The sequence below is a fragment of the Salvelinus sp. IW2-2015 genome, linkage group LG4q.1:29 (genome assembly GCF_002910315.2).
Source record: "Salvelinus sp. IW2-2015 linkage group LG4q.1:29, ASM291031v2, whole genome shotgun sequence".
Taxonomy (NCBI): domain Eukaryota; kingdom Metazoa; phylum Chordata; class Actinopteri; order Salmoniformes; family Salmonidae; genus Salvelinus; species Salvelinus sp. IW2-2015.
The window spans coordinates 52,417,036-52,433,932 of NC_036842.1; the positions used below are offsets into that span (position 1 = coordinate 52,417,036).

The 16,897-nt window shown below is 42.7% G+C and overlaps 2 protein-coding genes across 3 annotated transcripts; both read left to right on the top strand.

The window, feature by feature from the left end:
* Window positions 1-4,308: 4,308 nt before the first annotated feature.
* LOC111962149 (coiled-coil domain-containing protein 34) lies at window positions 4,309-8,875 on the top strand. Its single transcript, XM_023985008.2, has 7 exons — window positions 4,309-4,409; window positions 5,852-6,116; window positions 6,394-6,535; window positions 6,720-6,827; window positions 6,970-7,128; window positions 7,483-7,609; window positions 7,797-8,875. Exons 2-7 carry the CDS (start codon window positions 5,860-5,862, stop codon window positions 8,015-8,017), a joined length of 1,014 nt encoding a protein of 337 aa, XP_023840776.1. The 5' UTR covers window positions 4,309-4,409; window positions 5,852-5,859; the 3' UTR covers window positions 8,018-8,875.
* A 348-nt stretch (window positions 8,876-9,223) lies between these two features.
* On the top strand, window positions 9,224-13,088 carry LOC111962150 (ras-related protein Rab-19). 2 transcript variants are annotated; one of them, XM_023985010.2, is made up of 5 exons: window positions 9,224-9,408; window positions 9,801-9,887; window positions 10,674-10,850; window positions 11,577-11,760; window positions 12,002-13,088. In XM_023985010.2, the coding sequence occupies exons 1-5, from the start codon at window positions 9,397-9,399 to the stop codon at window positions 12,265-12,267; spliced, it is 726 nt and encodes a 241-aa protein (XP_023840778.1). In that variant the 5' UTR covers window positions 9,224-9,396; the 3' UTR covers window positions 12,268-13,088. The 2 variants fall into 2 exon arrangements, with proteins under 2 accessions (XP_023840778.1, XP_023840777.1); XM_023985009.2 differs by having other exon boundaries at window positions 9,225-9,408; window positions 10,662-10,850.
* The last annotated feature ends 3,809 nt before the right edge of the window (window positions 13,089-16,897 follow it).

Here is a 16,897-nt window from a genome sequence, read left to right on the forward strand (position 1 = left end):
AAAAAAGTKAATGTTGATTATCTGATCCGTCTTCTACGACAGGTGTGCATTTATCTCTCTCTTTGTATTTTACAAGGACTCTCCCCGTCCCTCTTCATCTATCTCCCTCCCTCTCTCTTTCTCTCAACCTTCCCCTTTCTCCCTCTCTCTCTTCTCTCTCGCTCTCTTTCCCTCCTCCCATCTTTCTCTCACTCACACACACGCTGCACTGACCCAGTATCTTCTACGACCTCTTTCACAGACTCCTGCTATCCTAGCATGGATGTGGATCCCAACACAGCATGTGCAACCCTCTCTCTGTCCAACATTTAAGTATTGAAAAAGTGTGGGCTACGGAGAAAAATAGAACAGTGCAATTTGAAGTCACATATGGCATGTATGGTTGTGGTGGGAACATGTGGGTCTGAGAAGGTGTGATGTCATTTTGTTGAAATTTGTGTGTCTGTTTATTGTTTTTTGTTTATGTTTGGTTGTTATTGTTTGAGTAATAAATCAAATAAAATCATATAAAAAACAAAAACAAGGAGATAGCATGGAGTGACAAGGTCCAGGCCTATTCGGACCATCCAGACAGGTTCACCTACTATCACCAGGATCTGTGCAAAGTGGCTCTGTCTGAAACCTGCTACTGGGAGGTAGAGTGGAATGGGGGCATCGTTGATGTGGCTGTCTCGTATCAAAATCACTACCCCACGCTTGCAGGTTAGTGTTTTCTGTCATGAATCTTGTTCTGGAGGTAGCTCTGCAGTGAAAGAAGGATTTTTAAGCCTTGATACAATTGAGACATGGATTGTGTATGTGTGCTATTCAGAGGGCGAATGGGCAAGATAAGTGCCTTTGAACAGGGTAGTAGGTGCCAGATGCACCAGTTTGTGTCAGGAACTACAACGCTGCTGGGTTTTTCACGCTCAACAGTTTCCTGTGTGTTTCAAGAATGGTCCACCTCCCAAGGAACATACAGCCAACTTGACACAACTTTGGGAAGCATTGGTGTCAACATGGGCCAACATCCCTGTGGAACACGTGGCACCTTGTGGAGTCCATGCCCCGACGAATTGAGGGTGTTCTGAGGGGAGGGGGTTGCAACTCAATATCAGGAAGGTGTTTCTAATGTTTAGTATATTCAGTGTATAAACCCTGGATTGCTAATGTTATGTATTGGCCAATTAGAGACTTTGAAGCCACCGGCCGCCATATTGGTACTCCCCAGAAGGAGCAGTCTCCCATAGGAATGAATAGAATTCTACAGTATTTCAATAACATTTTGGGAAGATTAGTACTGTCTAAATAAATACTTTAAGGAATATGTTTCATATTTTATTTATTTAAAAATGTTCAGCTACCGGAATATAATTTGAAAAATAAAAGTGTGACAAAACTGCAAATTTTAGTGCCCTTTTATTGTCACCAGCACAAGTCGCACCTGTGTAATGATCATGCTGTTTAATCAGCTTCTTGATATACCACACTTGTCAGGTGGATGGATTATCTTGGCAAAGGAGAAATGCTCACTAACAGGGACGTTGTCACGCGGGACTAGGTGGGTGAAAGAATCAGACGCAGAGAGAGAGCCGCTTGGGAAAAATATTCCTTTTACTACTTCACAAAAATGAATAGCCCGAACATACAGGGCGCAGAGAAACACTTGCAAAACCCAAAACACACGCACGTAACCAAAAGACAATCCCGCACAAAACAAGGGCGGGTCAAACTCCTAAATATAGGGAAGCTCATTTACGAAACCAAAAAAACACAGGTGCAACTAATCAGACAAAACAAACAGACAAACGAAAAAGGGATCGGTGGCGGCTAGTAGGACGGTGACGACGACCGCCGAGCACCGCCCGAACAGGCAGGGGAGCCAACTTCGGCGGAAGTCGTGACAGACGTAAACAAATTTGTGCACAACATTTGAGAGARATGACCGTTTTGTGTGTATACAACATTTCTGGGCTCTTTTATTTCAGCTCATGAAACCTGGGACACAACACTTTATGTTGCGTTTATATTTTTGTTCACCTCTACCCTGTCAAGCACATACACTCTATGTGCAAGGCTGTGCAAAGCTGTCATCAAGGCAAAGGGTGACTACTTTGAAGAATCTCAAATATAAAACATATTCTGATATGTTTGACACTTTTTTGATTACTACTGTTGATGATTCGTTACTAGAGAAATGAGACCAAGTCAATACGCTGGACAGGGTGGAACAGTATTTAGTAAGACAGTTTATTCAATGTGAAGATATCTGGCAAATCGTGCAGCACGGCCCCTTCTGTCTGACTCGTATGGAATCGTCGGAAAWGAGACCGCTCTAAACAGTTTGTACWGGTTATATAGGCAACAAGYAAAGTAGGTTGATCTTGTAGTCTGGCCTTCCGATTGGTCGATCTGGGTCGTGGGTAGTCCTGTCCGGGCCTGATGTCGACGTTCCATTGGCTCTTCACACAGTTCTTTGTCTTAAAGTCTCATCCTCGAGCAGAATGCATGTGCGTTTGTTTTAACAGGGGCCTATTCATGGGGGAGGGGAGTGTGTGTGTGGGTCTGTGGTTATTATAAGGGTACAAAGTGTGGGGGTATAGTGGGGGATGGGTGCATGTTGTGTCAAGTATAGCTAGTGTTAAGAAGTTGTTAAAACAAGTTACCAGTATCTAATACAATTTCTTACACTACATGATTCCATATGTGTTATTTCAACGTTTTGATGTCTTCACTATTATTCTACAATGTAGAAAATAGTAAAAATAAAGAAAAACCCTTGAATGAGTAGGTGTTCTAAAACAACTTATAAATGCCTCATGAGCTTAGTTCAACTGTCACACTCTGGGAGAACCCAAAATATAGGCCTGTTTTTCCCCAATGTTTTTAAACATTGTAAAAGTAAACAAACACTGTATAGCCTCATAACATGGTTAAAACAATAATTTTGATGATATGGATGGTCAGTCCATAGCTCTGTCTATTAATCTGAGAGTGGTTACATTTCTCCAGGCCCATCCCTCAGTTTTTTTTACCAAAACAGAGATGGGGCGACCGTTTAATTATTGTTTAATCTGTGGATTTGCCCTTTAAACAGCTGCATATTATCAAGATATCAAATATAGGCCTATACCAAATGCAGCATATGGCATTCACGTTTCACATGTAAATAGCGCTTTCAGTAGTGATCAAAGCATACCATTCCATGAGCGCAGCATTTATTTTTCAACTCGAATCAATGAGCCCAATCAGTCCTCCATGAACAACAGAGTAGGGCTGGCTAATAAGTCCTTAGTTTTGAGGCCATGCTCAGGTAAAACAATTTGAATAATCTATACTTCCATATTTCCAAGTCCTATTCTTGAAGACCAAGAATGTATTGGAATGACTGGAATTCTGATTGACTTTGGTTTTTAATGTAAAGATATAATTTAATCATATTATATGTCGTAGAAAGCGATGGGTTAGAAGAAGCCTACATAACCAACTCATAAAGTAAAATTGAACATCCATATATGGCCAGCTGTGTAAACTTTTACATGAATTTATCCTGCAATAGATGTTGTTCAATTGGTAACATACATTTTTGTCTTCTAATGCCTCTTAAGGGGAAAGTAATCAGATTACGTTACTGAGTTTGTGTAATGCAAAAGTTATGTTACTGATTACAATTTTGGACAGGTAACTAGTAACTGTTTTGGATTACATTTAGAAAGTAACCTACCCAACCCTGCCCCGGTGCCATGAAAACAGGGCAACCAGTGGAGCACAAACAACATTGTAAATACAAACAATATTAATCTGTTTACTTATCTTCCCCTACTATTCGTACTACAACTATTTGCACATTGTTAAAAACACTGTAGCTGACAATATAACACTTGAAATGTCTACTTTTTGAAACCTTTTTGAGTGCAATGTTTACTGTTAATTTATAATTGTTATTTTGTTGATGTTGATGTTGTTTTTTGTTTCTTGTTTATTTCACTTGCTTTAGCAATGTAAATATGTTTCCCATACCAATTAAGCCCCTTTGAATTTAACTATATAGTTATGAACGGTCATGGCTAGAAGTGATCCAGCTTTTTTCAAATTAAAATTAGATATTTTTTTGCATTTTAGATAGCCCTAATCCTTTAACCTAATTATCCTTAAATGCTACGTTAATTCTCCTAGCTTGCTGCGGAAGTTGTAACCTACTACGACAAGTCAAATCTGACGTTCATATCAGAAAAGCTGGATCTCTTTTAGCCAAGACCGTGACGACCCTCTTCTACATGATGTCGCCATGGATACCGCTCAGCGTCTACTAGGAGCGTCGCGTTCCGCGTTGGTGATTGGTGAGATATTGTGTGGTGTATCATGGGAAAATAAAGTTGTTTGCAATCACAACCAAGTAAACAGAAGGGAAGAGGTGCGTGGAGACCTAGGTAAAAAGATTAATATAAGCCAAATGTTTATTGGATAGTGTAGCTTGATGCTATTGCATTGCTAATGATAAGCAAAGCAGATAATTGTATGGAATCTAACGTTAGCTAGCTGGCAAACAAGCTAGTAACTAGCTAATTTGCTAACTGTCAGTAAGTAAGTAGCTACTTCATACCTGTCTCTTATACACATCTAGATGTGTATAAGAGACAGCCGTACATACAGATTATATAGACAACTGGCAAAGTAGGTTGATCTTGAAGTCTGGCCTTCCGATTGGTCGATCTGGGTCGTGGGTAGTCCTGTTCGGGCCTGATGTCGACATTCCATTGGCTTTTCACACAGTTCTTTGTCTTGCGCTCCAACCTTGAGTTGTGTGTGTCTGTGTGATTGTCATGGGGGAGGGGAGTTGTGTGTGTCGGTGGTTGTCGTCTAATGAGATCAGCATATGTCCAAGAGAAAGAGGGGTTGTGTGCATAWTGTGTCAACTATAGCTAATGTTGAGAAGTTGTTAAAACAAGTTACCAATATCTAATACAATTCCTTACACTACGTAACGCGTTAGCTAGAGGATTAGCTAGCTGTCTGGGCCTTTTAACATAATTGATCTGAGCTGCAATAACAGTCTGCTAGGGCTGCTCGGCCCTGCAAATAGCTACGATAACTTTGAACCAGTATCTAACGCCCAGATCGCTCCGATTCAAATTCCCATTCACCAGCTCTGCAAGCGTTATAATGTCAAAATAGGTTCGTTAATCACGAAATATCCCTTCGCTTAGCAACTATCGTAATTTAGTCCCGTTACGGCTGGTATGTACTTCCCAAAAAAGTTCTAAATACAACATTTACAAGTAACTGAAAAACATTTTTTATTCGGCACCTCCAACAATCCCAATGGAAATCAATAATTACTGCCACGCACAGGTAAGAAGTCTACAACAGCTCAATTGGAGGTGCCGAAGAGGAATTTTCCGGTTACTTGTACATTTTTATTTATACCTTTATTGGAAGTACATACTGGGCGCTACGAGAGTAAATTAAGATGGTTGCTTAGCTCAACTCCATATATGGTGATCAACGAACGTATTTTGACGTTATAACGCTGGCAGAACTGGTGAATGGGGGTTCGAATCGGAGCTTCATGGGCGTTAGAGAGGCATCTAATGCACATATACTGGTTCACGATAACTTTAGTAATATGTGGGCAAGCTGGTGGGTCTTCGCAGCTCTGCTTTGGCTGACTGGAGTCAGACGTTTAGGAGCCATGCGTGTTTATCATAATGATCGCTCGTCATAATGCTCGCTACATAGCTGCTCCTGTTTAACTCTGTCTCCATTCCTTATTTGTGACTGCACAATACATTAGAGTGAGTATCCACACAAAAAAGAAAATGGTTTGTGCTCGTTTAAAAACAATGTTTTTCACATGTTTGTATGATAACAGGGGGAAAGATGTCAAGCTTTCCTGCCTCCGCCTCCAAGAGTTTCAGCTCGACTCCTCTGAAGACTTACCAGGACAGCGGCAGGGAATTGCACCGATCCAAGAGTGTGGACTATGACTCAACAGGCGACTCCACCTACTCTCTGCTCTCACCCATCTACCATGACAGCTATGAGAGTGATGAGGACCTGGCTGCAGCTCACCACGTACATCAGATAGACACCTCAGCCACACAGAGTGATGACGCCAGACCCCTCTCACCCATCAGGTATGGTTGGTGTACACGAGCAGTGTTACCCAACTGGATTCAGCAGACAGTGAGCAACATTTTTGTTAGCGCCACTTGCTCTTTAGTGAGGGTCCCCTCATCAACAAGCAATTAAAAAGGGTTGATGAAGCTAAACAATTTGATTAGACTGTTTCAATGGAAGTGCCACAGACAAAATAAAATATATGAATGAAGGGTACACAGAATTAGCTCTAGTAGGCTTAACTGTAGGGTTTGTGCTCAAAGTTATGCTCAGAGTTGAGCATGTGTGTTTCAGATATGATCCACAACAGAAGCCCCCAGAGAGGAGAGCAGTAACTGAGGCGGAGGATCCAGAGGCATCTCTCTCTGCCTGGGAGAGGTGGCTGGTCTGCAAAGCCAAAGAGGAGAGACTCAGAATAGAAAAGAAAGCAGAAGAGGTACGCTGCCGTATCTTTTTAGTTTCTTCTTCTGTTTGGCAACTCCTGTTAGCATTTGAGTCAGAACGTGATCATTTATGTTTTTCTAACATTTGATATTTTCCTTTCGGTAAATTAGGGTTGCAAATGTCTATACGTGAAGCAATTGAGTATGACTGTGGGACTGACAAGTGTTATTTGTTAGGAGCGCCTACTGAGGGAGAGGAAGGAGGAACAGGAGAGAGAGCAGCAGAAGAAAAAGATGGTGGTGGAGGAGAAGATCCAGGAGTGGCTGCAGATGAAGAAAGAACAGGTTAAGAACTCCCCTTCTTTTGACTCGGTTATTAACAAAAGTCCCAGAGAGGAACCATGCAGTTTGTATGCTTTCTCATGCATACGTTATATCTGCACCTAAAGGGGTAAGTCATGTTTTTGTGATTGTTTGTCATCTCCAGGAGAAGCAGGAGAAATTTCTGAAGGAGAGCAAGGAGCAGGAGGAGATGCAGAGGCAGCGGCAGAAGCAGAGGGAGATTGAACAGAAAGCAGAGGAGAAGTACAGAGAGTGGCTACGGAGGAAGAACCTGGAGAAAATGGAGAGAGAGAGGAGAGCGAAGGTAGGTTCTTTCACAGTGGCCTTGTGGAATTATTCAGAGATGTATTCAGGACAGTAAACAAATTCAAATCTCTGAAATGTTTTGTTGGAAGAGATCGACATATTAGCCATTTGCTAAATATTCCTGTGCTCTCTCTCTTCTGTCATTGCTAACTAATCAGCAGCAACACAGAACTAAACCATGTAATTGAATTATACAGTAGTTTGTTACTCTGAATACAAGTTCGTGGCAAATTCCTGGAAATGTCCATTTCAACATGTGTTTCAATGTTTCTGACCACGACTGCTTTGGTTTCCCTGGAAATTAGTTGTGAGGTGCTCAGCTGCTGAGATTGGGGCAATTGTGTTGTAACAGGAGGAGGCAGCCTRCAGAGAGGCTCAGGAGAGGGAGCGCAGACAGAGAGCAGAGGAAAACTTTAAGGAATGGCTTCGTGCCCAGGACAAGAGCCGACCCAGTCCCAATGCACCCGGCTGCCCGCGAGGTAACATAACGGTCTACACCTGGTTTAGGGTTGTTCAATCTCATATTCACCTTCTGGAAAATGTCAAAAAAAATAATTTAAAAATAAGATGTTTTATTGTCACACACATGTCGTTGTACAGTCGTGCATGTATATTTAAAGCAAGTTTTGATTTTGTAAAGTAATTGTATTTTGTTTCTTCTCCCAGGTGGCTATGACAATGTAACGTACCCATCTCCCAGCTTCTACAACCCAATCCCATGGAAGCCCATCCACGTCCCGCCACCAGAGAAACCACCAGTGAAGAAGACTTCCCGCAGGAAACAGCCAAGTCAGCCCAAGTACCAGAACAGCCCCAGGATCCCATTCAGACTCAGAGACACTGTAAGCTCGGCAGCTCGCCTGCAGAGGAGATKACAGCTCCAGTAGAGGTTCACCTTGGACACAGATCTAGAGTACTATCCTCAGATCTAACSTCCGGGGAAACCACAAAACTGACCTTAGATCAGTGTTTTGGAGCTTTATGGTACTGTGAGAGGACACAGGGGAGGTGAYCATGCTAATGTACATACCAGGGATCATCAACTTTCTTGAGTGGATGATCAGGGGGCCGGAATATCATTTGTAGACCGCAAACTGACCGCAAGAAACCCAAACCGAWATAACATTTGACTAAAAATATGATAATTTCAAACCTTGCTTACATTTGAATTAGATCACATACAGTATATCTCTCTTTTATGCATGTGAATATTTTGAAACAGATTGCCAAAATTTAAATCACTTGGAGCTGATTTGCTGATTGTTTTCAGTCTTATGTCCAACAATAATAAAATCGCCTGCGGGCTGCTAGTTGGTGAACCATGGTATAAGTATTTCTGTTTTTTATTTTTAATACATTTGCAAAAAATTCTTAACCTGTTTTCGCTTTGTCATTGTGTGTAGATTGATGAGGAAAAACTGTATTTAATCCAGTTTAAAATAAGGCTGTAACGTAACAAAATGTGGAAAAAGTCAAGGGGTTTGAATACTTTCCGACTGCACTSTGTAGACTCAGCTGCACCATTGACTGTGTGTTTTTATGTATTTCTTATCGAAAAGACATGTTGTGGTAGCGTATTTTTTTTATGCCAGATTTGTATAGATTCTTAATTCTCAAAGAATATTTTATGATTCATGTGAAGCAAACAATTTTTTTTAAATTCTGTTACTTTCACTGACAACAATTTTTTWATGTCATGTACATTTTTGCATAGTTCAGGATGTCAATAAAACCTGTTTATTGTACTGCTTAGTTGTGGCTATTTATATTATGGCTGTGGGCTGGATATTTTAATTCATTTTAGATTCATCAACCTAAATGGATAGCAGACAAAGAGGGAGACTGATAAGTGTTATTTCTTATGCTTGAACTATTTCTCAGACACAGTAAAAAAAATGCTAACGTAACATGAGTAGATCAGTAGACAGCTGTAGATAAGTCAATAATAGGAGATATGGTGTCAGTGGGTGAAAGATAAACGTTCCTCAGGCTGCAGGGCTTAATGTGGAACCATCATGTGACCACACACCCACACACTCAGTGGAAGAACATGATGGCTGGGGCCAGAGATAGGCCAGCCCTGGTGCACAGCGCCCCTCACACTCGCACGCATTGTTCTGTGTCCAGCTGTGCCTTGTGCCTCTGTGGGCTGAGATGACGACAAACCAGTGTGGGTGGAGAGAGAGAAATGAAAAAAAGAGGGGGTCTCTGACTTCCAGAACAGTACTCTTCATCACTTCACTTTATCTCCTTGCGAGGTCAATGTATGGCGCCTGAGGTAAAATGGATTCATCACACAGTAAATTAAATTAACCCTCATTAACAAGATGTTTACTGAGAAATGCTTAAGCGTTGTCTTGTGTTTTTGCCTGCTCTATATTTAGCTGTTGAATGCACTGGAATGTGTTAGTTGACGGCAGTCAGGAGGTGGCGAATAGTGAGAGGGGAAGCCATCTGTGTGTTTCTGAGTATTTGTATGCAGCTCTCTGGGGTCCAAAGGCCACTTGTCAAGACAAAATTCTTGTGTTTACATTTCGCCACGAGCAGCTTAACTATAGGAGTGGCTCCCTCTATTGACTTAAGGATGTGTACCCAGTGAGCCTTGCAAGAACCTAGAGACAAGTCTTAAATGTGACCGCTGCGACTGATCCCTCCTTCCTGTCCTCACAGACCCTGGACCTTGCCTGGAAAACAACAATTCCCAAGATGCAGTGGTGCAGGTGGGCAGGCAACTGGAAATCACACCTGCCAGGAAAGGTAAGGGGTGTACCTTAGCTGTCTGGGAACAAATGAGAGCTGGGAGAACAACAGAGTAGCGAGAGTAATATGGTATAAAGGGCATAAGGACACCAACTGTGCAGGGAAACAGTTGGAGGTCTGAGCACAAAGAATGGGAATGATTTGATGTATACAACCTATCAAAAAGGTTAAGGACTTGAAACGTGGACTTTTTGGAAGCTTTCCAGAACACCTTTAATTGTGTTATTGTTTTGAATGTGACGTTTTTTTGTGTGTGGAATGAGCTCACTTTGGGAGATGGACACCTGAGGAAATACCCGAAGAGGGGCTGAGTAGAGAACACCTGTAGAGGTAGAGGATATAGCCTATTGAATCCTTATCTTCAATACAACTTCTGACAAGGAAAAAGAATGAAGAAGAAACAGGCTATGGTTATAAACAGGGGACTAACAAGCCGTGATATTCTTGTTTTGGCCAGCAATTCTTTTTCTGCATAGCAACCTGTTTTTTWAAAAATATAGTTCCTGAGTTTTCCCAAGACAATCTGCATAGAAGGGACAATGTTTTAGTAGGAAATGTTCATGTACTTCTTTAGCTCCTCTTGAGGAAGGGTTCTCTTCGTGTTTCTGACTAGGATGTGACCATCTCTGTCAACAGTTTCAACTGTTATTGACGCAGCTAACAACTTACACTGTAGAGAACCAGTTCTATCGCTGCTGCAGGGCATCTCGGCCTGGCCCTATTTTAGTTTTGTCTCTCAGACTCTCCCTGTGTCGACCCCTAACCATGCAGTCCTCTGGGCAGGAGCAGGACGACTCCTTCGACTTCCTCTTTAAGATCATCCTGGTGGGAGACTCAGACGTGGGGAAGACCTGCGTGGTCCAGAGCTTTAAGTCTGGTGTCTTCATGGAGAAACAACAAAACACTATCGGGGTGGACTTCACCGTACGAACCATGGACATTGATGGCAGGAAGGTCAAGGTAAGGAAATAGGTGTAGATTTCTGGGACGATTGTTTATCACATTTTTCGATGTTAAGTACAGGACATATTGTCTTTGTTCCGTCCGGTATTTCGTTATTGTCAATAGGCCTAGCTATCTTAATTGTGTCTTTACACAGTGTAAATGGTTCTGCCTCTGCTGTCCTCAAAAGCAAAGAAGTCTTCAAGCACTTTTTTGTTTGTTTTAAGGAACAGGAGTGGTCAAACTGTAACTTTGGATCGCCCCRCTGTGAGTGTGTGTGTTTTCTGGGTGTGTATCAAGTGACTGTATAATTGTATGGACAATATAAGTGTGTTTTCCTAGGTACATGTTTGTCTGTGTATTTGGAGGACGGGTTGGATGTTCTTGGACCACCCTTAAAAACGTCTCATCCATAAATGAAATCAACGAAAACCTCCCTGTACCGGTCTCTACTCCACAGGGATGCTTAGACGTCCAACCCACAGTCCCTTCCCCTTTAGTGTTTGCCGAAACGACTGGATAGGTGTAAGCATGTGGTGCTGTCTCCAGTTAACCTTTCAATGTGCTTAGGGGAACGCTCTCCATGTTTACACCTATCTTGTTCTATCAAAGGGTTGGGGAAAAGGCTATGGGTGGGTTTCAACTGACCCTTTGCTCCTTAGCCTGGCCTGGGAGTGTGTGTATAGGAAATTGGTGTAGTGTGTGTTCTCCAGCTAAAGTGGGTGTTGTTTCTTGTCTCCTCAGCTGCAGGTGTGGGACACGGCTGGACAGGAGCGTTTCCGCACGATCACCCAGAGCTATTACCGCAGCGCCCACGGCGCTATAGTGGCCTATGACATCACACGGCGTCCAACTTTTGAATCTGTGACACACTGGATCCAGGAAGTGGAGCAGTACGGGGCTGCTAGCGTTGTTCTCATCCTCATTGGTGGGTGGGAGAGACACAGGCAACACGTGGCTTTAGTCAAACTCTGTTATAAAGCCTACTGAACAGTTGTAAAAATGACATGACAGATGTGGTGCTCATCGCTACTGGTGGGTGAGAGAAAATTGTCTGACACTTACCTTGAGCTTGGAAATAGATTCTTCCAAGAAATCAACATTCATCTATTTCTCAAAAGAAACTCAAATAGAAAGAACAATTTCCATTCTCTGCTCTTTTCTCCTAGGGAACAAGTCGGATCTGCAGTCGGAGAGACAAGTGCTGTTTGAGGATGCCTGTACTCTGGCTGAGGGGAAGGGTGCGCTGGCCGCCTTGGAAACCTCGGCCAAGGAGGCCCAGAATGTGGAAGCAGCCTTCGTGCTAATGGCCCGGGAGCTGATGGTTAGGAACGGCCTGACCATCACAGACGAACACTCACAGGCCTCCCCACCCTTCCCAAACTCCCATCCTATCCATGGCTCCGATTCCACGGACAGGAAATCATGTTGTTGAGAGAAATGATGGGCAAGGTGGACAAGAGGTTGTTGTGCTGATGGAGCTGATAACTATATAATTAACCTATAGATAAACTATAATTGTCTGGAATCAATGTTGCCACAAAGCCTGCTAGTTTTAGACTGCCACATCTAAAGGTGCTGTCAAGAACGGTGTTGGGATAGAGGCTAGGGGTTGGGGATGTGTGTGTCTACTATATTGTGCGTTGGTGAGGATGGAATAGATACAAGTTATGTAGTGATGATTGAGACTATCACTGCCACTGAAAAGTCCCACTCCAGCTGTATTTTTTAAAAACTTTTCCCATTGAAAAACAATATTTCAAGTATAAATACAGTACACACATTTAGGGGTAAAAATAAAATGTTTTGAGCAAAATAGTTTWAATTTTTTTTAATTTACACAATTGCGAAATTCAAGAGTTTGCCAAATCAAGGAGTTGGTCTGATGGTGCACTCTGATGTCATCGGATTTTCCCTTTGCTTGCAGGAACAATAGAGGAGCAATGGACCACCTATTTTGTTAAGTAAATCAGGTGATAAATTAGGTTCTAGGGAGGCTGGAGTGGGTCTTTAACTGTAGTTTTAAACTTGGCTGCCAGTAGTCACCTGTCCTTATCGTACTTAACCTACTACTATTGTCTAAACGTAACCAGTATTTAATAACCAAACGTGGTAAAAGTATCCTCTGGCCACCTGTGGTCTATTGTATGTGGCAAAATGACTGGTTTCAATGAACACTCCTACTGTTTGATCTTTTRCCTTCTTTTTTTTTTATTGTCTTCCAGCTTGTCAAATATAGTGTTGCATTGACAATTCCACAGTCTCACACTTCTTTCCCTTAAAACCATTGGCCAAATTGTACAAATGCTGACATCCCCGCATAAAACATTCAATAACAAATTCCATAAAAATAATAATCATAATTCAAAAAAACCTTGTAAAATACTTACATCCCCCCCAATAGCATGTCTTCACATACTATTGGCTCTGTTAAGATGCTCCAACCCTTAATTGAACACAACCGGATATGTAGGACTTGTTGAGTTAACGGTAAATTGAACAACTAGCCTTGCATCAGTTGTGGAGACCATCAATGAACATTCCTTGACTTAAATGAGTCACTTGCATAAAGAAATGACTCTGATACTGTAACAAGCCTGGAAGTCACTGGCCTATCAAACCACCCCTAAGGCTGTTTCAAGTAAACAAAGAAGAATTTTAGTCCCCAAAAACATAGTCATGATGACCATAACAGACACAATTACAATCACGCAACAGAAATGTAAAAGTTACGGAAATCTCAATGGCAGAACAGTAAATGCAGTAAATGTGCACGGACATTCTAGACTTGTATAAGACAATACAAGAGTGGGGGGGTTAAGGAGGAAGTCTCCTTCATCTGTTAACTTGTATTTTAGACATCTGTTGGTCACAGAGAGGTCTATGCGGACTCTCAAACTCTGTCCTAACCAAAGAGTAGCTGTTAGGCTATGTTTACACAGGCATCACAATTCTGATCTTTTAACCAATTGTTGGCAAAACTTCTGATCTGACTGATCAAAAGAGCAATTATTGGGCAAAAGATCAGAATTGGGCTGSCTGTGTAAAGGCAGCCTTTGAGACCCAGACCATGAGGGGCTGTTAACTGACTAGGCAGGCAGTGAAGTGAACAGGGTACAGGCCAGGACAAGATTTGACAGGACAGTATTGTCCTCGCCCCTAGTACACCCCTGACACCCATCCCATTTCGGCATGGATCATTTTGTGGTTGTCCTCCAGGCTCTGGGGCTTCCCTCCACCGATCCCCTTGAGCTGCATCTGAACCCTGCAGTGGCATCAGGTCTGTAGGTAGTGGTTGTAGAGGTTGGCACCATAAATATCTGCCATGGCGTTGTCACTGTGATAGAGAGGCGGGAGGGAAGGCAGAGAGTTAAGCGGGCTTGAGTTAAAATGTGATAGCCTGGCTGTCGCGACCCACGTGACTGCACAGCAAAGAGCTGTGACCCACTTGGTCTGGACAAGAGGCCGTGTAAAATTCAATATTTGCTCAGAATTTGAGCTAACATTTTGATTGGTTCTCAAATGCACGCTATTTCCTCGTCAATTTGCTACTCCCCACTAGCGAGATAAACGAGCCAAGCTGTGGGGAGAAAAACTCAGGGGTGGAGCATTCTGAAAAGTAAGGGCCAATTTAGGGACTGAATTAAGATAGGCGCAACTATATTAATGGTCTTGCCAATTGCATTTGGGGAAAAGCCTAATTTAACCAGCTAGCTAGTTCTAGTCTTCAAGAAGCTAGGAAAACAGCTTCCAATTCTGACAGTCGTGTCCACGTTAAAGGCTGTGGTGGACGGACTACCAACTCCACGAGGCAACAGCCCTGGCTCTCAGATCGGTGGTTGTGAAGGAATACAAGAAAGTTATATTGGAGGGTGCATGTGACCTTGTCTTCGAAAGCCCGGAGAGCTGGTTGGAGAAAACCAGGAAAGATGTTTTGGCCTCAGTCCTATACAGATCCAAAATCGTCAGAGTCATTGCGGATGAAGTCCACATGGCCTACAAATGGTTTGTACAATGACCTAGAACTGTACTTCGATGGTATAGAATGCCACTGGTGGCAATAGCGATGGATGAAACGGACGAAATGGAAATGATAGTGATGACACATCAGTGAATGATTGATTGAAATTTGTGTATTTGTACAAACGTAATTAGTAAGAAGTGTTTGTTTGCATAACATTTTTGCATGATAGGCCTATAAGATATTGAGTAGGCTAAATAACGTGATAGAACTGCATCATAAATGATTGGCTGACAGGCAGCATAAGGGCTGAAAGAGGCACTAAAGAAAGTACTCGTACTGGATTAAACTATAGGAACCCCACACATTGCTTATGCAAGAACTACTAGAATAGTAATCACAAATGCTTTACTATCTTTATATTGTTACCAATGTTAMATTTATTCTGAATGAGGAATCTCTAGTTTACTTTTCTAACGACATTATCATCGTTCTGTAAGGGTCAGGGCTCAAAATGAACACCGACCTTTTGGGAGAGTTTCAGCAAGCCTGGAGAACTACGTTCTTTGGTGAAAGAAGGTGATATTACTATATAAACTCAGCAAAAAAAGAAACGTCTTCTCACTGTCAACTGCATTTATTTTCAGCAAACTTAACATGTGTAAATATTTGTATGAACATAAGATTCAACAACTGAGACATAAACTGAACAAGTTCCACAGACATGTGACTAACAGAAATGTAATAATGTGTCCCTGAACAAAGGGGGGGGGGTCAAAATCAAAAGTAACAGTCAGTATCTGGTGTGGCCACCAGCTGCATTAAGTACTGCAGTGCATTTCCTCCTCATGGATTGCACCAGATTTGCCAGTTCTTGCTGTGAGATGTTACCCCACTCTGCCATCAAGGCACCTGCAAGTTCCTGGACATTTCTGGGGGCAATGGCCCTAGCCCTCACCCTCCGATCCAACAGGTCCCAGACGTGCTCAATGGGATTGGGATCCGGGATCTTTGCTGGCCATGACAGAACACTGACATTCCTGTCTTGCAGGAAATCACGCACAAAATGAGCAGTATGGCTGGTGGCATTGTCATGCTGGAGGGTCATGTCAGGATGAGCCTGCAGGAAGGGTACCACATGAGGGAGGAGGATGTCTTCCCTGTAACGCACAGAGTTGAGATTGCCTGCAATGACAACAAGCTCAGTCTGATGATGCTGTGACACACCGCCCAAGGACCATGACGTACCCTCCACCTCCAAATCGATCCCGCTCCAGAGTACAGGCCTCGGTGTAACGCTCATTCCTTTGACGATAAACGCAAATCTGACCATCACCCCTGGTAAGACAAAACCGCGACTCGTCAGTGAAGAGCACTTTTTGCCAGTCCTGTCTGGTCCAGCGACGGTGGATTTGTGCCCATAGGTGACGTTGTTGCCGGTAATGTCTGGTGAGGACCTGCCTTACAACAGGCCTACCTCTCAGTCCAGCCTCTCTCAGCCTATTGCGGACAGTCTGAGCACTGATGGAGGGATTGTGCGTTCCTGGTGTGACTCGGGCAGTTGTTGTTGCCATCCTGTACCTGTCCCGCAGGTGTGATGTTCAGATGTACTGATCCTGTGCAGGTGTTGTTACACATGGTCTGCTACTGCGAGGACGATCAGCTGTCCGTCCTGTCTCCCTGTAGCGCTCACAGTACGGACATTGCAATTTATTGCCCTGGCCACATCTGCAGTCCTCATGCCTCCTTGCAGCATGCCCAAGGCACATTCACGCAGCGTTTAAACAGTGTTTAAACCCTTTACAATGAAGATCTGTGAAGTTATTTGGATTTTTACGAATTATCTTTGAAAGACAGGGTCCTGAAAARGGGACGTTTCTTTTTTTGCTGAGTTTATGAGCACAGGATGTTCAAAAGTGGTATCATGCAACAGTATTTGAGTGACAGAGAGAGTTAAACATGAGGAGGCATGTTGAGAAGGCATCACCTACACAATAGATTATAGCCCATGTCGACTGTCTACTTTACTAGAGGCCATCGCCACTCATAGACAGTCTTCAAAGTGAAACACAATGTAAAAAAAAAAAAGCTCTAGGTTTGTTAA

What these genes read in the sequence shown, in the direction of transcription:
- LOC111962150 (XM_023985009.2), top strand. An exon ending in TTGATGGCAGGAAGGTCAAG is followed by an intron (nt 10,851 to 11,576) that starts GTAAGGAAATAG and finishes TTGTCTCCTCAG; the next exon opens with CTGCAGGTGTGGGACACGGC. An exon ending in CGTTGTTCTCATCCTCATTG is followed by an intron (nt 11,761 to 12,001) that starts GTGGGTGGGAGA and finishes CTTTTCTCCTAG; the next exon opens with GGAACAAGTCGGATCTGCAG.